The sequence below is a fragment of the Passer domesticus genome, chromosome 6 (genome assembly GCF_036417665.1).
Source record: "Passer domesticus isolate bPasDom1 chromosome 6, bPasDom1.hap1, whole genome shotgun sequence".
NCBI lineage: Eukaryota > Metazoa > Chordata > Aves > Passeriformes > Passeridae > Passer > Passer domesticus.
In genome coordinates, this window is record NC_087479.1 from 21926339 (window position 1) to 21943422 (window position 17084).

General features: G+C 40.5%; 1 protein-coding gene and 1 long non-coding RNA gene across 10 annotated transcripts in view; one reads left to right on the forward strand and one right to left on the reverse strand.

The window, feature by feature from the left end:
- ALKBH1 (alkB homolog 1, histone H2A dioxygenase) overlaps positions 1-9786 on the forward strand; it is a 14968-nt gene extending 5182 nt beyond the window's left edge. Inside the window, exons 3-6 of the mRNA XM_064423721.1 lie at positions 2707-2869; positions 6355-6445; positions 7535-7728; positions 8248-9786. Coding sequence (XP_064279791.1) covers positions 2707-2869; positions 6355-6445; positions 7535-7728; positions 8248-8668 — 869 coding nt within the window. The 3' untranslated portion in view covers positions 8669-9786. The remainder of the gene's footprint in view (positions 1-2706; positions 2870-6354; positions 6446-7534; positions 7729-8247) is intronic.
- The window catches only part of LOC135302802 (uncharacterized), a 30092-nt gene that overhangs the window by 2514 nt on the left and 10494 nt on the right, over positions 1-17084 (reverse strand). The window contains exons 3-7 of one of the 9 annotated variants that reach the window (XR_010364372.1): positions 16287-16412; positions 13626-13719; positions 12516-12657; positions 10451-10566; positions 2610-4101 (exon numbers count right to left, since the gene is read on the reverse strand). This is a non-coding gene — a long non-coding RNA (uncharacterized LOC135302802). Of the gene's footprint in view, positions 1-2609; positions 10567-12515; positions 12658-13625; positions 13720-16286; positions 16413-16670; positions 16757-17084 lie in introns of all 9 variants that reach the window. The other 8 variants (XR_010364370.1, XR_010364369.1, XR_010364373.1 and 5 more) reach the window with 8 other exon arrangements.

Sequence of the window (17084 nt, forward strand, 5' to 3'; positions counted from 1 at the left end):
CAGGAATGTCTGTTTGATTAATTATGTTTTTTTCTCATGTTTATTTCCATTCACTGGGACCTCAGTTTCTGTGTGAGTTGCTTTGAAGCCAGCCTACCATTTCTGAAATTGAGGCAGCCATGCTACCCATCTGGCATGTTTAATACACAGGGAATTTAATAACTTCAGGAGAAAGACTTCTGCCTCTTCTTGCCTCTGTAAATGTTTTGTTCCACTTATCTGTCATACTATAGCTGCCCTCGCTTGGTCTGCTTGTCATTTACTGTCTGTCTAAATGTCTTCCCTAGTAATTACACAGGGGGTGTGGGGAATCACAGGTGTTCCACTTAACTGCATTTCTCTTCTGCTTTGGCAAAGGAAACCTTTTACTAAAATGAAATGCAAATACATTGACAAATTATCTGTCCTGTTTAGAATCAAGTCATGTGTGCACTTGAGGAGAATAATATTTTATCATTTTTCAGCTATCTTTATCTGGGCATCCTAAGACAGCAGGAGATGTGTAACCAGCTGTCCCAATAGCCTTCTAAGTGAAGTAAGAATTTCTTTAGTTTTTCTATGAGCAAATGGAAAGGAAGTACTTTGGTTTTGTCCCCACAGCAAGCAATGAAATAGAAGACTAAGGAATCTGGGTGAATTTGTATTGTGGTGTCCCGAGTTCTGTGAGAAGCATGTGATGCTGTCTTTGGGTCTTTGTAACTGATAGGGTTTTGGGGTTTTTTGAGAGGTTTTTCTTGTTATTAGACATCTGCATGTCTTATCCTTCCTTTGACTGAGGTTGGAGACCACTTTCATTAGGGGCAAATTAATTTGTAGTACATAGCAAGATAGTGCTGCAGTAAGAGTATTGCACCTGCTTCCTCAGGGCAATTTCCTTTGGTATACAGATTCACAAAGAATAATTCTTTTACCCTTTTCCCCCACATCTTTCAAGGGCAAGAGTTTCAATTATGTGGTCTTCAAAGTTTGTCTGTGGTGTTCTTCAGTCAGTTCAGAAATACTGCTACAGAAATATTTCGTATTTCTTTTCTCCCTCCTGTATGTGTGCAAGTCACTATTAGTCTTTGTTCTGTATTTGCACAGAATTTTATAGTAAAACTCTGCAATTGTTAGAAATTCAGTTTCTGCCTTTCTTGACACAATAAGCATAGTAGTAATCCACTTTTTAGTTGTTACTGCTTTTGTAAATCTAGACCAGTCTAGTTTCTTAAGAGAAACCTAGGTGAAGGAAAGGTTTGGAGAGACATGAGCATGTTCTAAGTTTGTGAGATAAAAGCCATAAAATCTGGATTCTTGTTCTCATCTCTTCATGTAAATAACTCTCCAGGCTTCAATGCCTTCATTAATACCTGGGGATAACATATACATAGTAGAGTGTCATTTCATGATTGTAGTAAAGTGCTTCAAGAACCCACATCAAAAGCTGTAGACAGGAAGGGCAGTATTATTATTCTGTTCTATGCAGCTGCCAACAGAAAGTAAATATAATGCTTCTGGCAAAGCAACTTCTTGTAGCCAAACCTATCAGAAGGCTGCCATAGTCTGAAAGTGCAGGGAACAGTGAAGTGAATGACCATATGTTATTAATACACTGAAGGCTTTTTTCCTAACCAGTTACTTTAATCTTGTGTCTGTGAGGTATGCTGGTAGCTCTTTTCATGTTTTTATTACCACTTTCTTAAGGCCACAAGGCAAGTTTGTATCCTACTGAGACTCCTAGCTTTGCTGCTTCTTTTATCACCTATTTTTGTCCTTGTTAACTTGATATGACTGAGAAGTTCAAAAAGACACAGTAGGCAAAAACCTTAAAACCTCCGTTTTCTTTGTTCCTCTTATACCCTTATCTCTCTTTACATGTATATTTTGTGTTGGTGAGTCTTATCCAATTGACAGTCTTTGAGAGAATGCCTTGATTCTCAGAGTAGGTACAGTACAGATTAATATCATCTCTCATATGGGCTGCTGCTTGAACCCTGCCTGAGGTGCCTGGCTGAATGAATGTGCAGAATAGCTGCATGTTTATTTTGTTTTGTTAATTAACAGTGTCTGCAAAGTATTCACAGTCAATAACAACTGGTTTGGGATGCCATTTGACTTTCATGCCCATTTCTAGTTGTATCCATATTTGCATAAATGCAAATATGGATACAACCAGGCTTGCCTGGAAATAAGCATGAAGAAAAGGGGAGGACACTTTACATTACTAGACACTTGCTCAGCCCAGGGACTTCTTTCTGAAGTAGCAGTAGGAAGACAGTATGAGTTCAGAGCCAGGGATAAAGTTAGTTTGAAGCATAGAAAAACTAGGCCAGAATTGCTTGAACTTTGCTGGGCTTAAGAGAAAAGTTATGCTGAATAATTTAGAAAAATAAAATTTACTCCAAAGCTATTGGATTTCCATGTTCTTACTGCTTTATCTTCTTACATAGCTATGTCCTTTATTGTAATTTTTGTTTGGACTAGTGTTGGCTGCCCTCTCTGCCTTCTACATTGTGCCACCATTTGTTTTTTTCTGAAAAAAACCCAATAAGTTTTAACTTAAGTAGAATAGATTTCATCAACTTATATGCACAGTAAATGATTGTATGTCTAAGGGTTTTTTTCACTACCTGTGGCTCCTATCCTTTGCTCTAGATTCAGAAGAAAAACCAGGGAAACGTCTAATCCTACTTTGTCTCCATCTTCTCCTTTTTTCTTTGTGGTCAGGGTTTATTTTCATACCAAACCCTTTCCTTCCTGGCTGCCAGCGTCACTGGGTGAAGCAGTGTCTCAAGCTATACCCTGAGAAACCCAATGTCTGCAACCTGGACCTGCACATGGCTCCTGAGAAGACCACTGACCTGTGGGGACAGAGCAAGGAGCAGCTGAGGTGAGTCCACTGTCACCTCTCATGGTCAAAACTGATGGAGCCAGATATCACCTTTGAGGAGGTCTAAGAAAATTGAGCAGGGAAGGGAAGATGGAGGAGATTGTGTACATGCTGGCAGAATACAGATGTTGTCAGACATGCTAAGTTAAAGATGGATATTTCATGGCTTCATGTGCATCCTTGCTAATTCTCAGCTTTCATTCTCAGTGGATTTTCTAGTAGCACTTTGTTCTGAAGCCATTGGTGAACTGTTACATAGTGGCCCTGGCTGGTGTGGTGCTTGAAGCTTGCTAAGCTCAGCTGTGAGTGGAACCATGAAGTCCCTCTAGGCCTCAGTTTTCCTGAGGCAAAACAGATCCTTTCCAAAACTCCCCACTAATGGTAGCCCTTCTTCCCAGTCAGCTCTTAGACCCAGTACACTGTAATTGAAATGCTATTAGCTGTACTTCCTTGAACTTCTCAAATCTAACAGTTTCTGTGTTATTTTCTAAAGTATTTATTTTGGTTTGGTTTTGTTTGTGGTTCTTAATTCAGCATGACATTGAATTAAATTTATTAAATGTACCATTTTAATGGCAATCATGTTTAATCTGAAAGATTCCATCAGGTTCAGAATTTGGTGGCTGATGTAACTGCCTTTCCTCTACCTGATCTGGAATTTAATGGAGAAATTGTCCCAGTTTTGAAGTCAAGTAGAAAGTTTTAAAAAAGGAACAGTCTTTTAAAGCTTGAACTTTAATAAAAGTCACCTGTAAAAGTACATGTAAGACAGACTGTTTACAGTACACAATCTTTTAGATATTTGAATATTTATCATTACCTTATTGATTTCACTGCTCATTTTTCATAATGGTTGTTTTTTTTGTTGGTGCAACCGGAGTTCTCTACAATGCTCAGCTTCCACCTCATTCTCTTAGGTTGACATGCTGAGCTTTTTCTGCAAAAAAACTCTTAACATACAAGATATGGAATGGCAAAAGCAAGATTGGGACTCCTAACTGTTTGCACCTAGGAGAGAAGTTATACTCTCACCTGTTTGCACCTAGGAGAGAAGTTATACTCTCACCTCTGTTTTCCAGGCTCAATCAGAATTAGTTACAGAAATGTAGACACCATTTTTGTGTTCCATCAAGAATGAAAAATTGTTCTGTGAAAGGATTGTGCATTGTGCCCAATGGCTGAAAAAAGTGGGGTACTGTTCCAGTTTGACAGGCTTCTCCCAGCTGGACCTCCTGTGTGCAGAGTGATCAGAGCAGAGGTTAATTTGCAGCTGAATCTAGTTCAGTTGAAAAGAGTGTTTAGAAAAGTCATGGGTGGCAGCAACCCTGGCAATTTTTTGAAGTCTTCAAGTGAGCAAACTGCTGTATTTGTGCTTATACCTGGAGGCAGCAGATGGAACTAGCCAGCGTCTCTAGTACCTGGAGTGAAAACTTTTGGGGAGGCAAGAAACAGTGCTTGACTGAAGAGAGGTCTACTTCCAAGATGGGTCACACCTTTAATGCTTTTAAAGCCAGTAGGATAATGCATGCATGTGCTTGGGTCATGGCTTATCTGCTCTTTTCAGGATGCAGGAATCACAAGGTAGGGTGAATCTATACAATTCCATGATATATATGCTATGCTTTCCTCACAAAGTGGAGCCTGAATATTTTCTCTGGTACTTGGGACAATTAAAAGCATAAAAGGGAATAGAGCATTCCCCCAAGGGAGATACCTGTATATCTGTGTCTCCATCCTTGGGTATTAGGAAAAAAGATGCAGTCATTACCAGCAAATAAAAAAACAAGGGATCTTCAGACCAAAGCTCCCATGCTGTTCAGTCTTTTTCTAACATAGTTATACCAGACCTTTTCTGTGCTTTCTTATGGGACCTCATTGTTTCCAGATATATAACACTCTTACTTTCCCCTTCTTAGCAAGCACATATGAAATCACATGTAAAATACCAAGTTCTGGGAATAAGGACTTCCTACACACATTTGGGCTCTTGCTGTTGTGCAAACACTCCTAGCACTGTAGCTAAAAAAGGGCACTGAAAGGCACATGCTAAAGTTGTTTCATTCTGAACACTGTTTGTCAGTTGAAAGATGTACAAGAGCAAACTGTGGGCTCTCCTTTTCTAAATGCTGTGTTGCCTGCTTGTGGGCTACACAAATTGTTCCAAGCAGCATGTATTTGACAGATACTGTGTTGGTGTTTATGGTAATTGCAGTTGCTGTTACCCTATGACAGATGGAAATTGGAAAGACTATTTTCACTAATCAGTGAACTGAGAAAAATTACTAAAGGTAAAGAAGCTTGCTTTGTACTCCTGTTCCTGGTTTACCTTATGAGTTATCAGGATGGCATAGTTGAAGGGCAAGAACAAGATGTGTATCCAGGTAGAAATGCACATTAAATGCAGATGTTTGGCTGAGACTTGACCATGACAGCACAAATATAAATCTTTTTTTGTAAAAGATGATGCTGAACTAATGAGGCTATAAATGAGAGCCAGCTGTCTGGTACTACTGTTTGTCTTCTTAGTATATTTCCCCTTTCTGTATTTTTCTTTTTTTACCACAACACATGACTTGGCTTGAGAAAAGTATGCTGAAATTGCTGGAATGAGTAGACTAGAAGATAGATGTGTACCTTCATTTTTGTATTTGTCATTAACATATTTGATTTAGTTATTTGTACTCTGTAACTTTTCAAAGGCTTTTCCATAGTTTGTCCTAGAAGCCTCCCCTTGAAGCCTCGTCTTGCTTTCATCGCCTGCAAGTAAGAATGGTAAACTGGTGTGTGGCTTCAGACCACTCAGTCCCTTTACTTCAGGGTTTTCACATGAGAAGAACAGTTCTTTGTCCTGCATAGCAGTCTGGAATAGGGGACACCTGCAGTCTAGATTTCTTGACACTGTGGTCACAGCTAGAGAAGTCTTGCTCCTTACTGCAAGTCAGCCCATCCTAAGGACATTTTATTAAAGTACCAAGTAGTAGAACTAACCATCCTTTGCAATATTAGGCAGCATACTATGCTTCACTGTCAGGCAACTCATTTTCCTTTCTTGTAATTTTCCATTAAGTGCCTAGAATGTTTTTTCCTTGAATTTGCAGCTTTCAGATCTTGAAATTCTGGTCTTTCACTTTTGGGTGCTCAAATAGGATATGTTTAATTCTGACTTCTTAATCTGTGCTACTCGTTGTGTTTCCATCCAATAATCTCTTAGGTACCATGTTGAAAATACAAGCTTTCAAACTGACAACAGTTGGCAGTAGGCCCCACAGCTTCCACACATTCCATGAACTAAATTTTCAAGGTCTTTGGAGGAAGAGAGTATTGGCATTGAAAATAAAAGTTTAGTATTGATCATTTTTAATAGCATTGACTGGTTTTAATAGGCTGTGAAATGGATGAGTGAATCTCATTACCGTATGCTGCACTACCAGAAGACCCCTCAGAAATTAACACATATCCCATTTCTTTATATTTTGTCTTTGCAGAAGGAAAGGTTCCAGTAAATGGGAGCCCAGGAGCCTATTGGAGAAGCTGCGCTGGGTGACCCTTGGTTACCATTATAACTGGGATACTAAGGTAATGAGGTTAAATTCTTCTCCATTTTTCTTAGCCATAAACACTCAGAATGGCAGACAGAGAAGGATATAATGGAATAAAATGTTTATGATCCTACAAGACAGTCTTGAGAAAAGGCACTAACAAACTGCTTTCAAGAACATTTTCATTTGTATTGGTTTACTGTGAAGGGTTGAACAGCAAAAGTCCATTGCTGCATTCTTTTCCTTTGAAAGTTAACGTGATAGTATACACTCAGCTCTAAACCTGCAACTATTTCAGGGTAAGTGGCATTTTTACCTACCAAAAGGGATGATTACAAAAGCATTGCTAACTACTTAAGTTGAGTAGGACTTCTGGGAAACTACTCTTTGGTGGGGTGAGGAGGAGCAAGAAGAAACTGCTGATCTTTAATGAGTCTGAACCACTACAGTGCATTCTTACCAACTGACAGCTGTTTTGAGGATCCTGATCAAAATAAACTTTTTTTTCATGAGACTGAGATAGATGGAGGCTGATAAACACTGGCAGAGTGAATATGCATCTTATCTGTATGTTGCAGATAACCAAATCTGCTTGCAGCCTTTTATTTACCAGATCAACCTGTTATTGGATGGCCTTAATAAAAGTTTGGTTATTATCTTCCAGTCCTCTCAGAATGACTTATGGGAAAGAGAAAAAGTAGGTTTGCAATTGATTTCTGGTTGTTATTTATGAAGGAATAAAGATGCTTATTTTGGAGCTCTGTTGATGAGCTACAGAACTGTCTTCCCATTGGCAGCTTTAGGTTGTGACTGAGAAGATCCTCAGGGTGTTGGTACTAATCTTACTGATTTCAAATTTAGCATCTAGATATAATGATTAACTCCATAATTAATTGAATCTCTGGCAGTCTCAGCCTAGGCCATGAATGTAATGGTAGGAGGTAAATTTGCTGTGATTCTGCCTGTGTTGTAGTCATTTTCTAGGTAAATATGATGTCCTTTTCCATGACTATCAGCCAGGATTTTGAGTTCTTTTTCAATGCTTGTTTCCAAGTGTATTTGCTGCTCTGATGTGTTGGGTGTGGCTTTCTTTTTTTTTTTTCCTTCCCCCCTCTCCTCCTTCCAGAAGTACTCAGCAAATCACCACACTCCTTTCCCCTCAGACCTTGCATTCCTATCAGAACAAGTGGCTGCAGCCTGTGGGTTTCGGGGTTTCCAAGCCCAAGCAGGGATCTTGAACTACTATCACTTTGACTCTTCACTGGGAATTCATGTGGATGAGTCTGAACTAGACCATTCTCGGCCCCTGCTGTCATTCAGGTGAGTCAAGGAAAGCACATTTGAGTGTTATGGAAAGATCAGTGGCTTTTTTCTAGGGTTGCTTATGGTTACAGGAAGGCAGTATGATGTAGTTTGCTAATTGGGTATATAATCTTCACTCTCAGAAGATTTGAATAGCAGAAGTCTGTAGGTTGGAGGCATAGGTTTTCTTTAAGGACTGCTTAAATAGCCTGGATATAGTGCCTGGAATGAAGAGCTCTTTTGCAGAGAGCACAGTTCTGTTCTAAAGCAGCAGAGCACCAGTTGGGTACTAAAGAAGTATCTCAGCAGAGCTTCAAACCTGGCAGGGCAATTGCTTGCACTGTGCCTATCTTGAACCAGATCTCTTGGTCTGTTTGCCATGTTCCCACCTAAAAGTTGTTCTTAGGAGTCTCTGGTTTTTGTGATTGCTTGGGGTGTTTTTAATTAAGGAATTTAACTACTGGTATTTTCTTACTGTAGAGAAAATTGTTCTGTACCTGAATTTGTTTTCTCTCTCCATCTTTATACCATGTGTAGTTTTGGGCAATCCTCAATATTTTTGCTTGGGGGCCTGAAGCGGGAGGAGGCGCCGACAGCGATGTTCATGCACAGCGGGGATATCATGGTGATGTCTGGCTTCAGCCGCCTGCTGTACCACGCTGTCCCCAGGGTCCTCGCCAACCCTGAGGGGACAGCTCTGCCTTCCTGCCTCGACCAAGCTCTTCCTTCAGACCTTCCTGTTGGCTCAGTCATTGAGCACAGCTCTGATGAGGACTGGCAGGTGTGTGCCAAGTACCTGCAGTCCTCCCGCATCAACATGACTGTTCGACAGGTGTTGGCTGAGGGTCAGAAATTTCCAGAGGAATCTGGGACAAATGGAAAGGGCCAAGCACCCTCTGAAGACAGTTATCATGAGAACAGCAAAGCCAAAAGACATAAACCAAACAGAGTCAGCTGAGACCAGGCCATAGTACTGACATGGACCAGACAGGCAATCTCCGTGTGGAATTAGGAACTGGTGTAATACTGGAAGTCACTTGTCTGTATTGCAGTTAATAAACCTGTGCAGAATAAATGTAGTCCTCTTGCTGTAATAAATGGGTAGAAGGAGAAGAAAAATAATTTAAAAAGAAAAGAAGGATAAGTTCAGGACTGGGACTCAGGAGATTAATTCTGTTGGCATTTTGTTGCAAATGTTTACTGTACTCTGTTTCCTTTAAAACACCTGTATGTCAGAGAACTTTAAGCTTGGTTAAGCTTAAATGGTTTAAGCTTTTGCTGAAGCTTGGTTTAAGCTTTAGGAGTGATGCTTATAAAGTATTTTGAAATCATTGGGCAGAGAGTGTTAGCAAAAGATACATAATTGCTATGGGATAGAGAATCCTGTTGGGCTTGTAAAGCTCAGCTGAAGCAAAGTAACAAGTATGTATGAGAATAGGCTGCTATGGATGTAAGACCTACCTGCAGCATTTTCCAGATAATTACTTCTACAGCAAAAATGGGTTCAGTGGTCAGAAACTGGCAGCTCCCTCAAGCAACACCTGCTGTAAGCTTTGCATAGTCCTGTGCTCTCCTTTTGCCTGTTTGCATCCCCTCAGCTGCAGCAGAATCTGCTTTTAGTAATGGTACTGAACATCTTGTCTCCGATTTTAGAAACGTTTGGGAGCAATATCTACTTAGAATATCTAGTAGCTCCCAACTGGGTCTCCTCCCAGCAGTAAGTATGTGACTGAGCCCAACATGGCCATTCTTTCAAAACTGCCCTCTCCTAAGTGCCTGTGTGTTACAGTTCTCCAGTCCCGAGCTAGCATCTGTAAGGAGCAGGATGACTTGCAAATAATAGCAATGAAGCTGTAAATTAAGTACCTAAAAAATTAATCAGTGACTATCTCTGTCACCCAAAGATAAATATATTGAAACAAAGAAAAGCACTGGCTTTTGTGCTAGTTCTTTTTAAGATTCAGACCATCCTATCTAGTTTTTAATGCAATTTTAATTGTTGGAGTGGAATGCACTATCCCTAGGGTATTTTGTTGCACTTTCACAATGAATAAACTTACTTGGTTTTAAATTAAAGATCTCTATCGGTTTTGGGCTGGCTATTTTCTTCTTTTCTTTTTCTCCCTGTTAGTTGTTTCAGTGTATTGTTATTGCTGCTGTATCTCTTGTGCAGTTCCCTCCAGGCTTCTTTTGCATCTACTCCCTCTGCAATCTGCCAGCTGCTGTGGAGGAGCCCTGCATATGTCTGCAGGGCTGCTTTTCTTATGGGCAGTTCAGGGTTTGTTGGGCAGTTGCAGAGGGGTGTTGCCTGCAGTATCAAAATCCAATTTAATACATATGTGGCAGCTTTTCCTCATGGGTAAAGTGTCTGGTCTGCTTATTTCATAGGAGGTGAATGTGTGTTTGCATGCAGTTAATTCCTTACAATACTGCAAGGAGTTCCAGTAACTTAAGGTCTAAAATAATCAGATAAGAGTTTTAATATCTTGTTCTATGCTAAATGTGTGTCCCTTCTGTAGCCTGGGCCTGGTATATTTACAGCTGAGCCCTAGAAGACTGAATATATTATGCAGAGAGGTTACAACATGAACAGAAAAGAAAGTTGACTGAGTCAAGTTCAGAAAACAGCCCTTAGTGGCACCTGAAGATGGAGAAGGATGAAGAGGAATATCTGTTTTCCTAACTGAGAAGGCTGACCGTTCTTCACTCTGGAGAAGGAAGCAAAGATTGTCCAACTCACCCATCTCTGAAGATGAGACAAGACAGAGTCATGAAACTGGAAGGTGGTGAACAGGAGCTAGTTTCTTCATGTCACAGGCTGAATTCTAAGTCCATGGTTTTCATGTCTTTTGTTCCCTATAAATACATAATATATGACAGGCAATCATTTATTGCAGGATTCAGTTGTTCCTGTGATTCAAGGAGAAGAAAGCATACTGTTTACCCTCTGCAGTTCAAAATTGTAGTAAATGCTGCAAACTACTGATAGCAATTGGCCATGAGAAGTATCCAGCCCATTGAAGCCTTATGTTTAGATGTGACTGAGTTGAGAATTTGCTGAGTTACTTGCAGTCAAGCTTTTTACTTAATGCCATTGTAAGACATAATTCTGTATCAGATACCTAGAAATGGACATATGGGAAATTACCCAGACAATAAAAGCATCCGTGTACCATGAGAAACAACAAGAAGAGAGAAATCTCTGAACCACTTGCCTAGCAGGATCATGATCATTGGTTCTGTGACCAGAGCAGAGGGGAGTACAAGTGAGCAAACCACAGGACTTCGGCAGGCTCTGCAAACTGTGCTTCCAGAATACAATTTCCAAGAGTCAGTAAGTCTTGGGAAAAAGGCAGGGAGTAGGGCTGCATCCAGTAATATACTCAGGACCACTGACCTCTTCCACACAGCTTTCAGAGTCTGACCTCATTTGCTTGGGTTTGTGATGACATAAAAGGATTTTTCCATAGCTGATCAAATTTTTGTATCTATAGGTACCACAAATAATTGCTTGTGTTCATATAGGTGTGTGCTGAGATAATCTCTGTAGTTTGTAATTCCTGTGAGGGAGAAGAGGGAAAGAACAGGACATCTGGACCAATTCTGCAAGAAAATTTATGTGATGAGTTCATTACAGAAAGATAAGCATGTGTTTCTTCCAAAGCCACCTGGAAATGAAGCACATTGTTTACCACATGTATGCTGTTCATTATGTGATCTGTAGATAAAGCTAGCTGTCCAACAGTTGTTGCTTTTTTTTAATCAAGAATAAAGGCAAAATAAATCTCCAGTTAAATGAGAAAGTATAGAGGGGTGAATACTGGAAGCAGAAGAGGAAGCTGCCTGCACAAACTAAAAATGTTCAGTTCTCTTGAGAGGACTGTGCTAGAACAGTTCAGTGTTATAACTGGACTGCTGGCTAGTGCCCAAGACAGATTTACTACATGCTCTGTGCTGCCAGGCAGTAACTTACGGGCAAGGTAGTCCCTAAAGCTGTGCCTGCTGCTGGAATGATTCTGATCTTAGGTATTTTTCCTTTCTTTGAGAGCTTGTTGACCTTTTTTTTCACTGCTTCACAGCAGATATTTCTACAGATTATAGTAAGGTGCACCTAAACTCCTCTGTTGTGCTGTGTGCTCTGCTGAGCTAGTAGGTAGAGACAAACAAGTGGCTGGGGAAGGAAGCTGGGTAGGGACTGCCAAGACAGTGACAACATCACACTGCCACGGCTGGGGTGAAGCTGCCCAGAATCTTATGTAGTGCAGACAGCAGCTCAGATCTGTCTGGTTCTATTCACATAAGTTATTCTCTGCATCACACCTGAAACAGGATAGATTTAGCACAGAAAAGAGACTTGTCAGGGATAAGATTGTCTTCCACTTAATTAGGATGCAAAATTAATTGAGCAATAATTCAGTGTGCTCTAAGCATACTTTAGTTCTGATGAAATTGTAAAACTTGCCTGAGTCTGAGCACATTACCTCAAAAAGTTAACAGAAGTACATGGCCTGTGGACATTAATGATCCAGAAAAATAAGTTGATAGAGGCCTCAAAAGACCCATATATCAAGGACTTTTTTTTTTAAAGTTAATAATCTTTATGCAAGAAGAGACTTAGAGAAAACCAGTGACAGTCATCCATGATCTGCTGATGCCTCCATAAATCCTAACGACCAGAGCTGCTTGGAAACAGTCTATAGCATAATGCTATAGATACGGTACAAGGAGGCACAAGATCTATCTGACACAAGTTTAGCACAGTACAAAATAATTATTTTTACTCAGCAAATAATAATCACAAATACCTTAATAAACCATTTTTCTATATATGGACTTGAACAATGACTAGAATATCTTCATATGTCTTCGGGTAAAGTTGAGGTGAGATAAAAGTTGCCACTCTAAGTAACAGCTTTGCTCATACAAGCTGTTTTCTTGTATTTTCATCTGGACAGAAGGTAAAGGACCACAGAAATGGTGATTGAAGGGATCTCTGGAGATATCTAGTCCAACCTCCCACTAGGAACTAGTGCTGTTGTCTACATGACACTTAGAAACTTTCTGTGATGGAACTCTACCATTTCTTTCAGTAACTTGTGTGCAGTGCCGTCATACCTTTTGAAGAAATTTCACCTGAGTTTCAAAGGATACAACCTTTATCCGTTCTCTCTCCCTTTTTCTTACCATCTGTTACTACCAGGAGTTTGCTTCTCCTACAACTAATTGAAGTCTACACTAGACCAACTCCCCTGAGTCTACTCTGAGCCACATGGAAGGACCCCAGGAATCACAACATTTTCTCATAGATATGTGCCTTGGACCCCCACCATTCTTCACTTTAGCCCCGTTCAGAATTGTCTGATTTCAGATGCTGCACCACTCTCTCTGCTAGGGCTGGTTACAATCAGGAAGTCAACAACAAATTGACTCCTGAATCCTAGTTCCTAAATCTGCTAGATGCACTAGATGGACTTTTTTACAGCGTTTCCTAAATTAATTATTTTTTCCTCCCATCTACATCATAACAAAATAAAAGTAGTAGTTTTGTGTGGTGCAGAATGAATGAACCATAATCTCCTATGGATTTTTGTTCCTGAAAATTTGAGTTCTCGATGAAGCTTTTCAACCAGATGAGTACTTACATGTGATATTTTCCTATGTGATGCCCCCAGAGTTTAATACATGCACAGTGCACCATTGTCCTGAATCAGGATATTTATAGGGTCCCTCTCCTCTAACTGGCTACCTATACCTGCAGGAACTTTGTTTGCTGTGAAATTTATCAAATCTAATTGAAATAGATCAACAGGTTTCAAAGTTACTGGAAAGGAATGTGAGGACACATAAAGTTTAAGACATTCACAACCCCTAAGAACATATGTGTTCTTCCTTTCAGAAATCAGTCTCAAGGATACTTTCATTTTCTTAATGCAAGCTGATCTGGATTTCTGTAGCAGGTCCTGCTCTGAAGGATTCTGCTCTTGATGTCCCAGAAAGGAGAGAAGCAATCTGGAATATCAGAGTAATTTTAGTCCAGCAAGCACAATCCCTATCTGGTTCCTGCAATCAAATCACCCCCCTGGCCCCCTTAGAAGAAGCTGACTATGCACAGAGACTGAAGTTAATCAGCTGCTTATCTCTCCAAGGTGGTAAATAAGTCTCTGGAGTACAGCAGGGAGTCAGGCCTGATTTTTATTTGAAGCTAGGGCTTGTATTCAGATAGGCATCATGGGAAGTACCACTTCCACTGGATCACAGGTAAAGGAGAGAGGGGAAAAGCCTGTAGCAGCTTTCCCTCTTTTCAGAATAGAGGTGTTTATTCCTCTGGACGAAGAAGTGAAAGCTTCAACCTTGTGGAGACACTTCCCATCTTTTTTTATTATCAAGTCTAGAGATTATTCAGTCTCTGACCTTTTCCTGTGGGCTGTTGAATGTTCTCTTCCACAAAATCCCCACGTGTAGTGGGCTCTTGCCTGAGCGTCTCTGTGAAGCCTGACCCTTTTTGTCCATGTAATCATGCATCTCAGCACTGGGGTTGTGCCCCCCTTCACCATCACTCAGTGCTTATTTCCTTCATTCAAGAGCTCAGTGCTGCTGCCACTTGCCCACAATACAGCTTTTCTCATCTGCTCCATGATCTCAAACCTCTTCCAAAGCATAGGTCAGGACCATTAGACCCTGGGAGTTCAGAAGCAAGGCCAGTTTATTACACAATAAACTGAAGTGGGGAAACTGAAGTAGAAAGAAACTGAAGTAGACGTAACGTTATTCACACATAACGTGTAGAAATGGTGCTTAGGGACATGGTTTAATGGTGGACTTAGCTGTCCACTACAGCCAAGGTTTAGGTTTAGGTGTTAGGTTTATGCTTGGACTTGATGATCCTAGAGGTATTTTCCAACCTAAATGATTTTATGAATCTATGAGGCACAACGAAACACTCTCTAAATATTCTTGTTGAACTATGTATAGAGAACAAAAAGTGAGTCAGCCTAGAAGACATACAGTCTCTTTCTCTTCTGATGTTGAGAAGTCAGTATTTTACATTAACTTTTAACTTCCTTGTAGGTGAATTTTAAAAACTCACTCTGTATTTACTGAGGAAGGCCAGAAGAATCAATAAAGACCTTGGCTTTCCAGAGGTGATCAACTCACAAATCATTCCTCCTCTGTTCTGTGCTAAGGGCTTAGATAGGAAGATTTTGGTTTTGTTTTCTTTCTCTTTAACTGATAGGTTTCTTAATTAGGGTGGGGGAAAAATGACTGCAATTTTGCTGTGGCAAATTAAAACCAAAATGAGGTAGCAAAGAGCAGGATCTAGAGGAGAGGGGGGGGCAATCAGAGACAGCTATTGATTTGGAAATGATTGAGTAGCCAAAAAAGAGAACAGAGCCTAGAAAGGAGACTCATCTTTCAAAGCACTGTTCTTGCTGAAAACAATCAGTCCAGGCAGAGGTGTTGGCTGATGCTAAAGCTTTGGAGTTAGATTTGTTTCCAGACAGAATTTAAATTTTGGAAAGATTCACTGGTTCATAATGGGATAACCTCTTAAATTCTGAGATTATGAGAGTTAGGAATCATGAAATGGAGCTGAAAAATGTAAACCTGAGTGAAGCATCAAGACATTTTTAGCTGCAATGGTAACAAAAAAAGTTTGGAAATAGTTTCTTCCAAGGACAAAGTGTCACTGCTCACCACAGCCTAGCCAGGCAGAGAAATGGAAAAAAAAACACACACTGAATATGAGACAAGCACCAAAATCTAACAGACCCTCACTACCAGGTGTTGAGTAGCATATCCCATCTTTTCTAGAACAGAAAGAATTGATTTGGCATCATCTTATCTGGTCCCAGGGGCTGAGACCAAGCTGTGATACATCTTTCTGCCACTCCAGTCAGTACATTTTCATTTTCACTGGCCTTTTCCCCCATTTCAGACAACGTTCCTCTAAGATTAGAGTCAGGTGTTAGCCTGACCTTTTGTCAGATATAACCAGCACCTGGAAAGGCTGTCAGAGAACTGCACCAATCTTGTGATGACTGGTTTGAGTTTGTCTGCTTGTTCTCATTGCTGTGATGAAAGCTGACTTGGGAGAATTGCTGATTGTCAGGTGCCTATGACAGGTCAGGAAGATTTTAGCCACACTACTGCAAATAATCTGCAGCCATTCTAAACCCTGCTGAATGCTGCACACAAATAGGCCTCTTTTCAGTCCACATAGCTGAAAACACACCTCAAGACCTTTTAAAGCAAGGCTTTTGTTCCACCTTGTAGGAGAACTTCTATTCTTCACAATGACATTGATCCATCAAATCCTCATCACAAGGCTGGTAAAAAATTGGCATCCCTTTTTCTTTTGACACAGCATGTACCTTAGCATATCTTCTAGGAGGATCTGCTCCATGATCTTCCCAGGCATAAAGGTGAGGCTCACCAGGTCTCTAGTCCCCAGACCTGACCTGTCAAATATGAGTGTAGGGATATGATTGCCTCCAAGCCCTTCCTGGCCCAACAGTGTAATTATACTCCAGGAGAGACCTACGTTTGGCATGCTGTTTTGATGGTTCAGCATTTACCTGAGCTGAAAGTGGAACAAGTCTGCAGGCAGGTCCTGGCTTGCATAGGCATCTTAGGCACCCAAGGAAGTCTTGCATAGTCTTATTACTACCACTGTCAAATTCACTAGCACTTCTTCCCTTCTCCTAGATCAAAATGATAATGAAGAAATTAAAGGAAAGAAGGATGTCAGGTGAGCAAGCATGAAGAAGTGAAGGTATAGAATGCTCTTTCTGTCCCTGTGGCCTCCTCAACCCCGCCTGCAGCTGCAAGCATCACTGCACACCATTCTGGAAAAGCAGAGGGGCTCAGTGCTGAAGGCTGCAATCTTTGGCTGCACAGATGTTTAATAGTTCCTTTCCCTGAATTTCACACTAGAAATGCTTTTTTTTTTTTCTACGTACATGAAACCTACGGAGAAGCCATGGGGTCCCATCTGGAGAGTGACTGTGCAAGTACTTTGTGTTTTGATTCCATGAATATTATTTTTCTGCAGCAGAAAAGTGTAAGAGAAAGAAGCATTAGTCACATACATGCTTAATTGAGATCTAATAGCCAAGGTCAGTGCTCAGCCCAGAATAGATAGCAGAAGCCTCCTGTGATATATTTTTGTGATGAGAGGTTCATAGCACACAGACTGATCTATTATTGGGCTTCACTATGAAAAAATTAGCTATCTTCTGGAATATGCTCAAATCTATTTTGCATCATTTCCTTGCTTTTTCATTTAAAAATATCTTTCCAATGAGACCTCATGACCATGCAAATTAGCAAGTCAGTGCTGTGTGGAAAGATTGCTGAACCTCCACTGAAGTGCA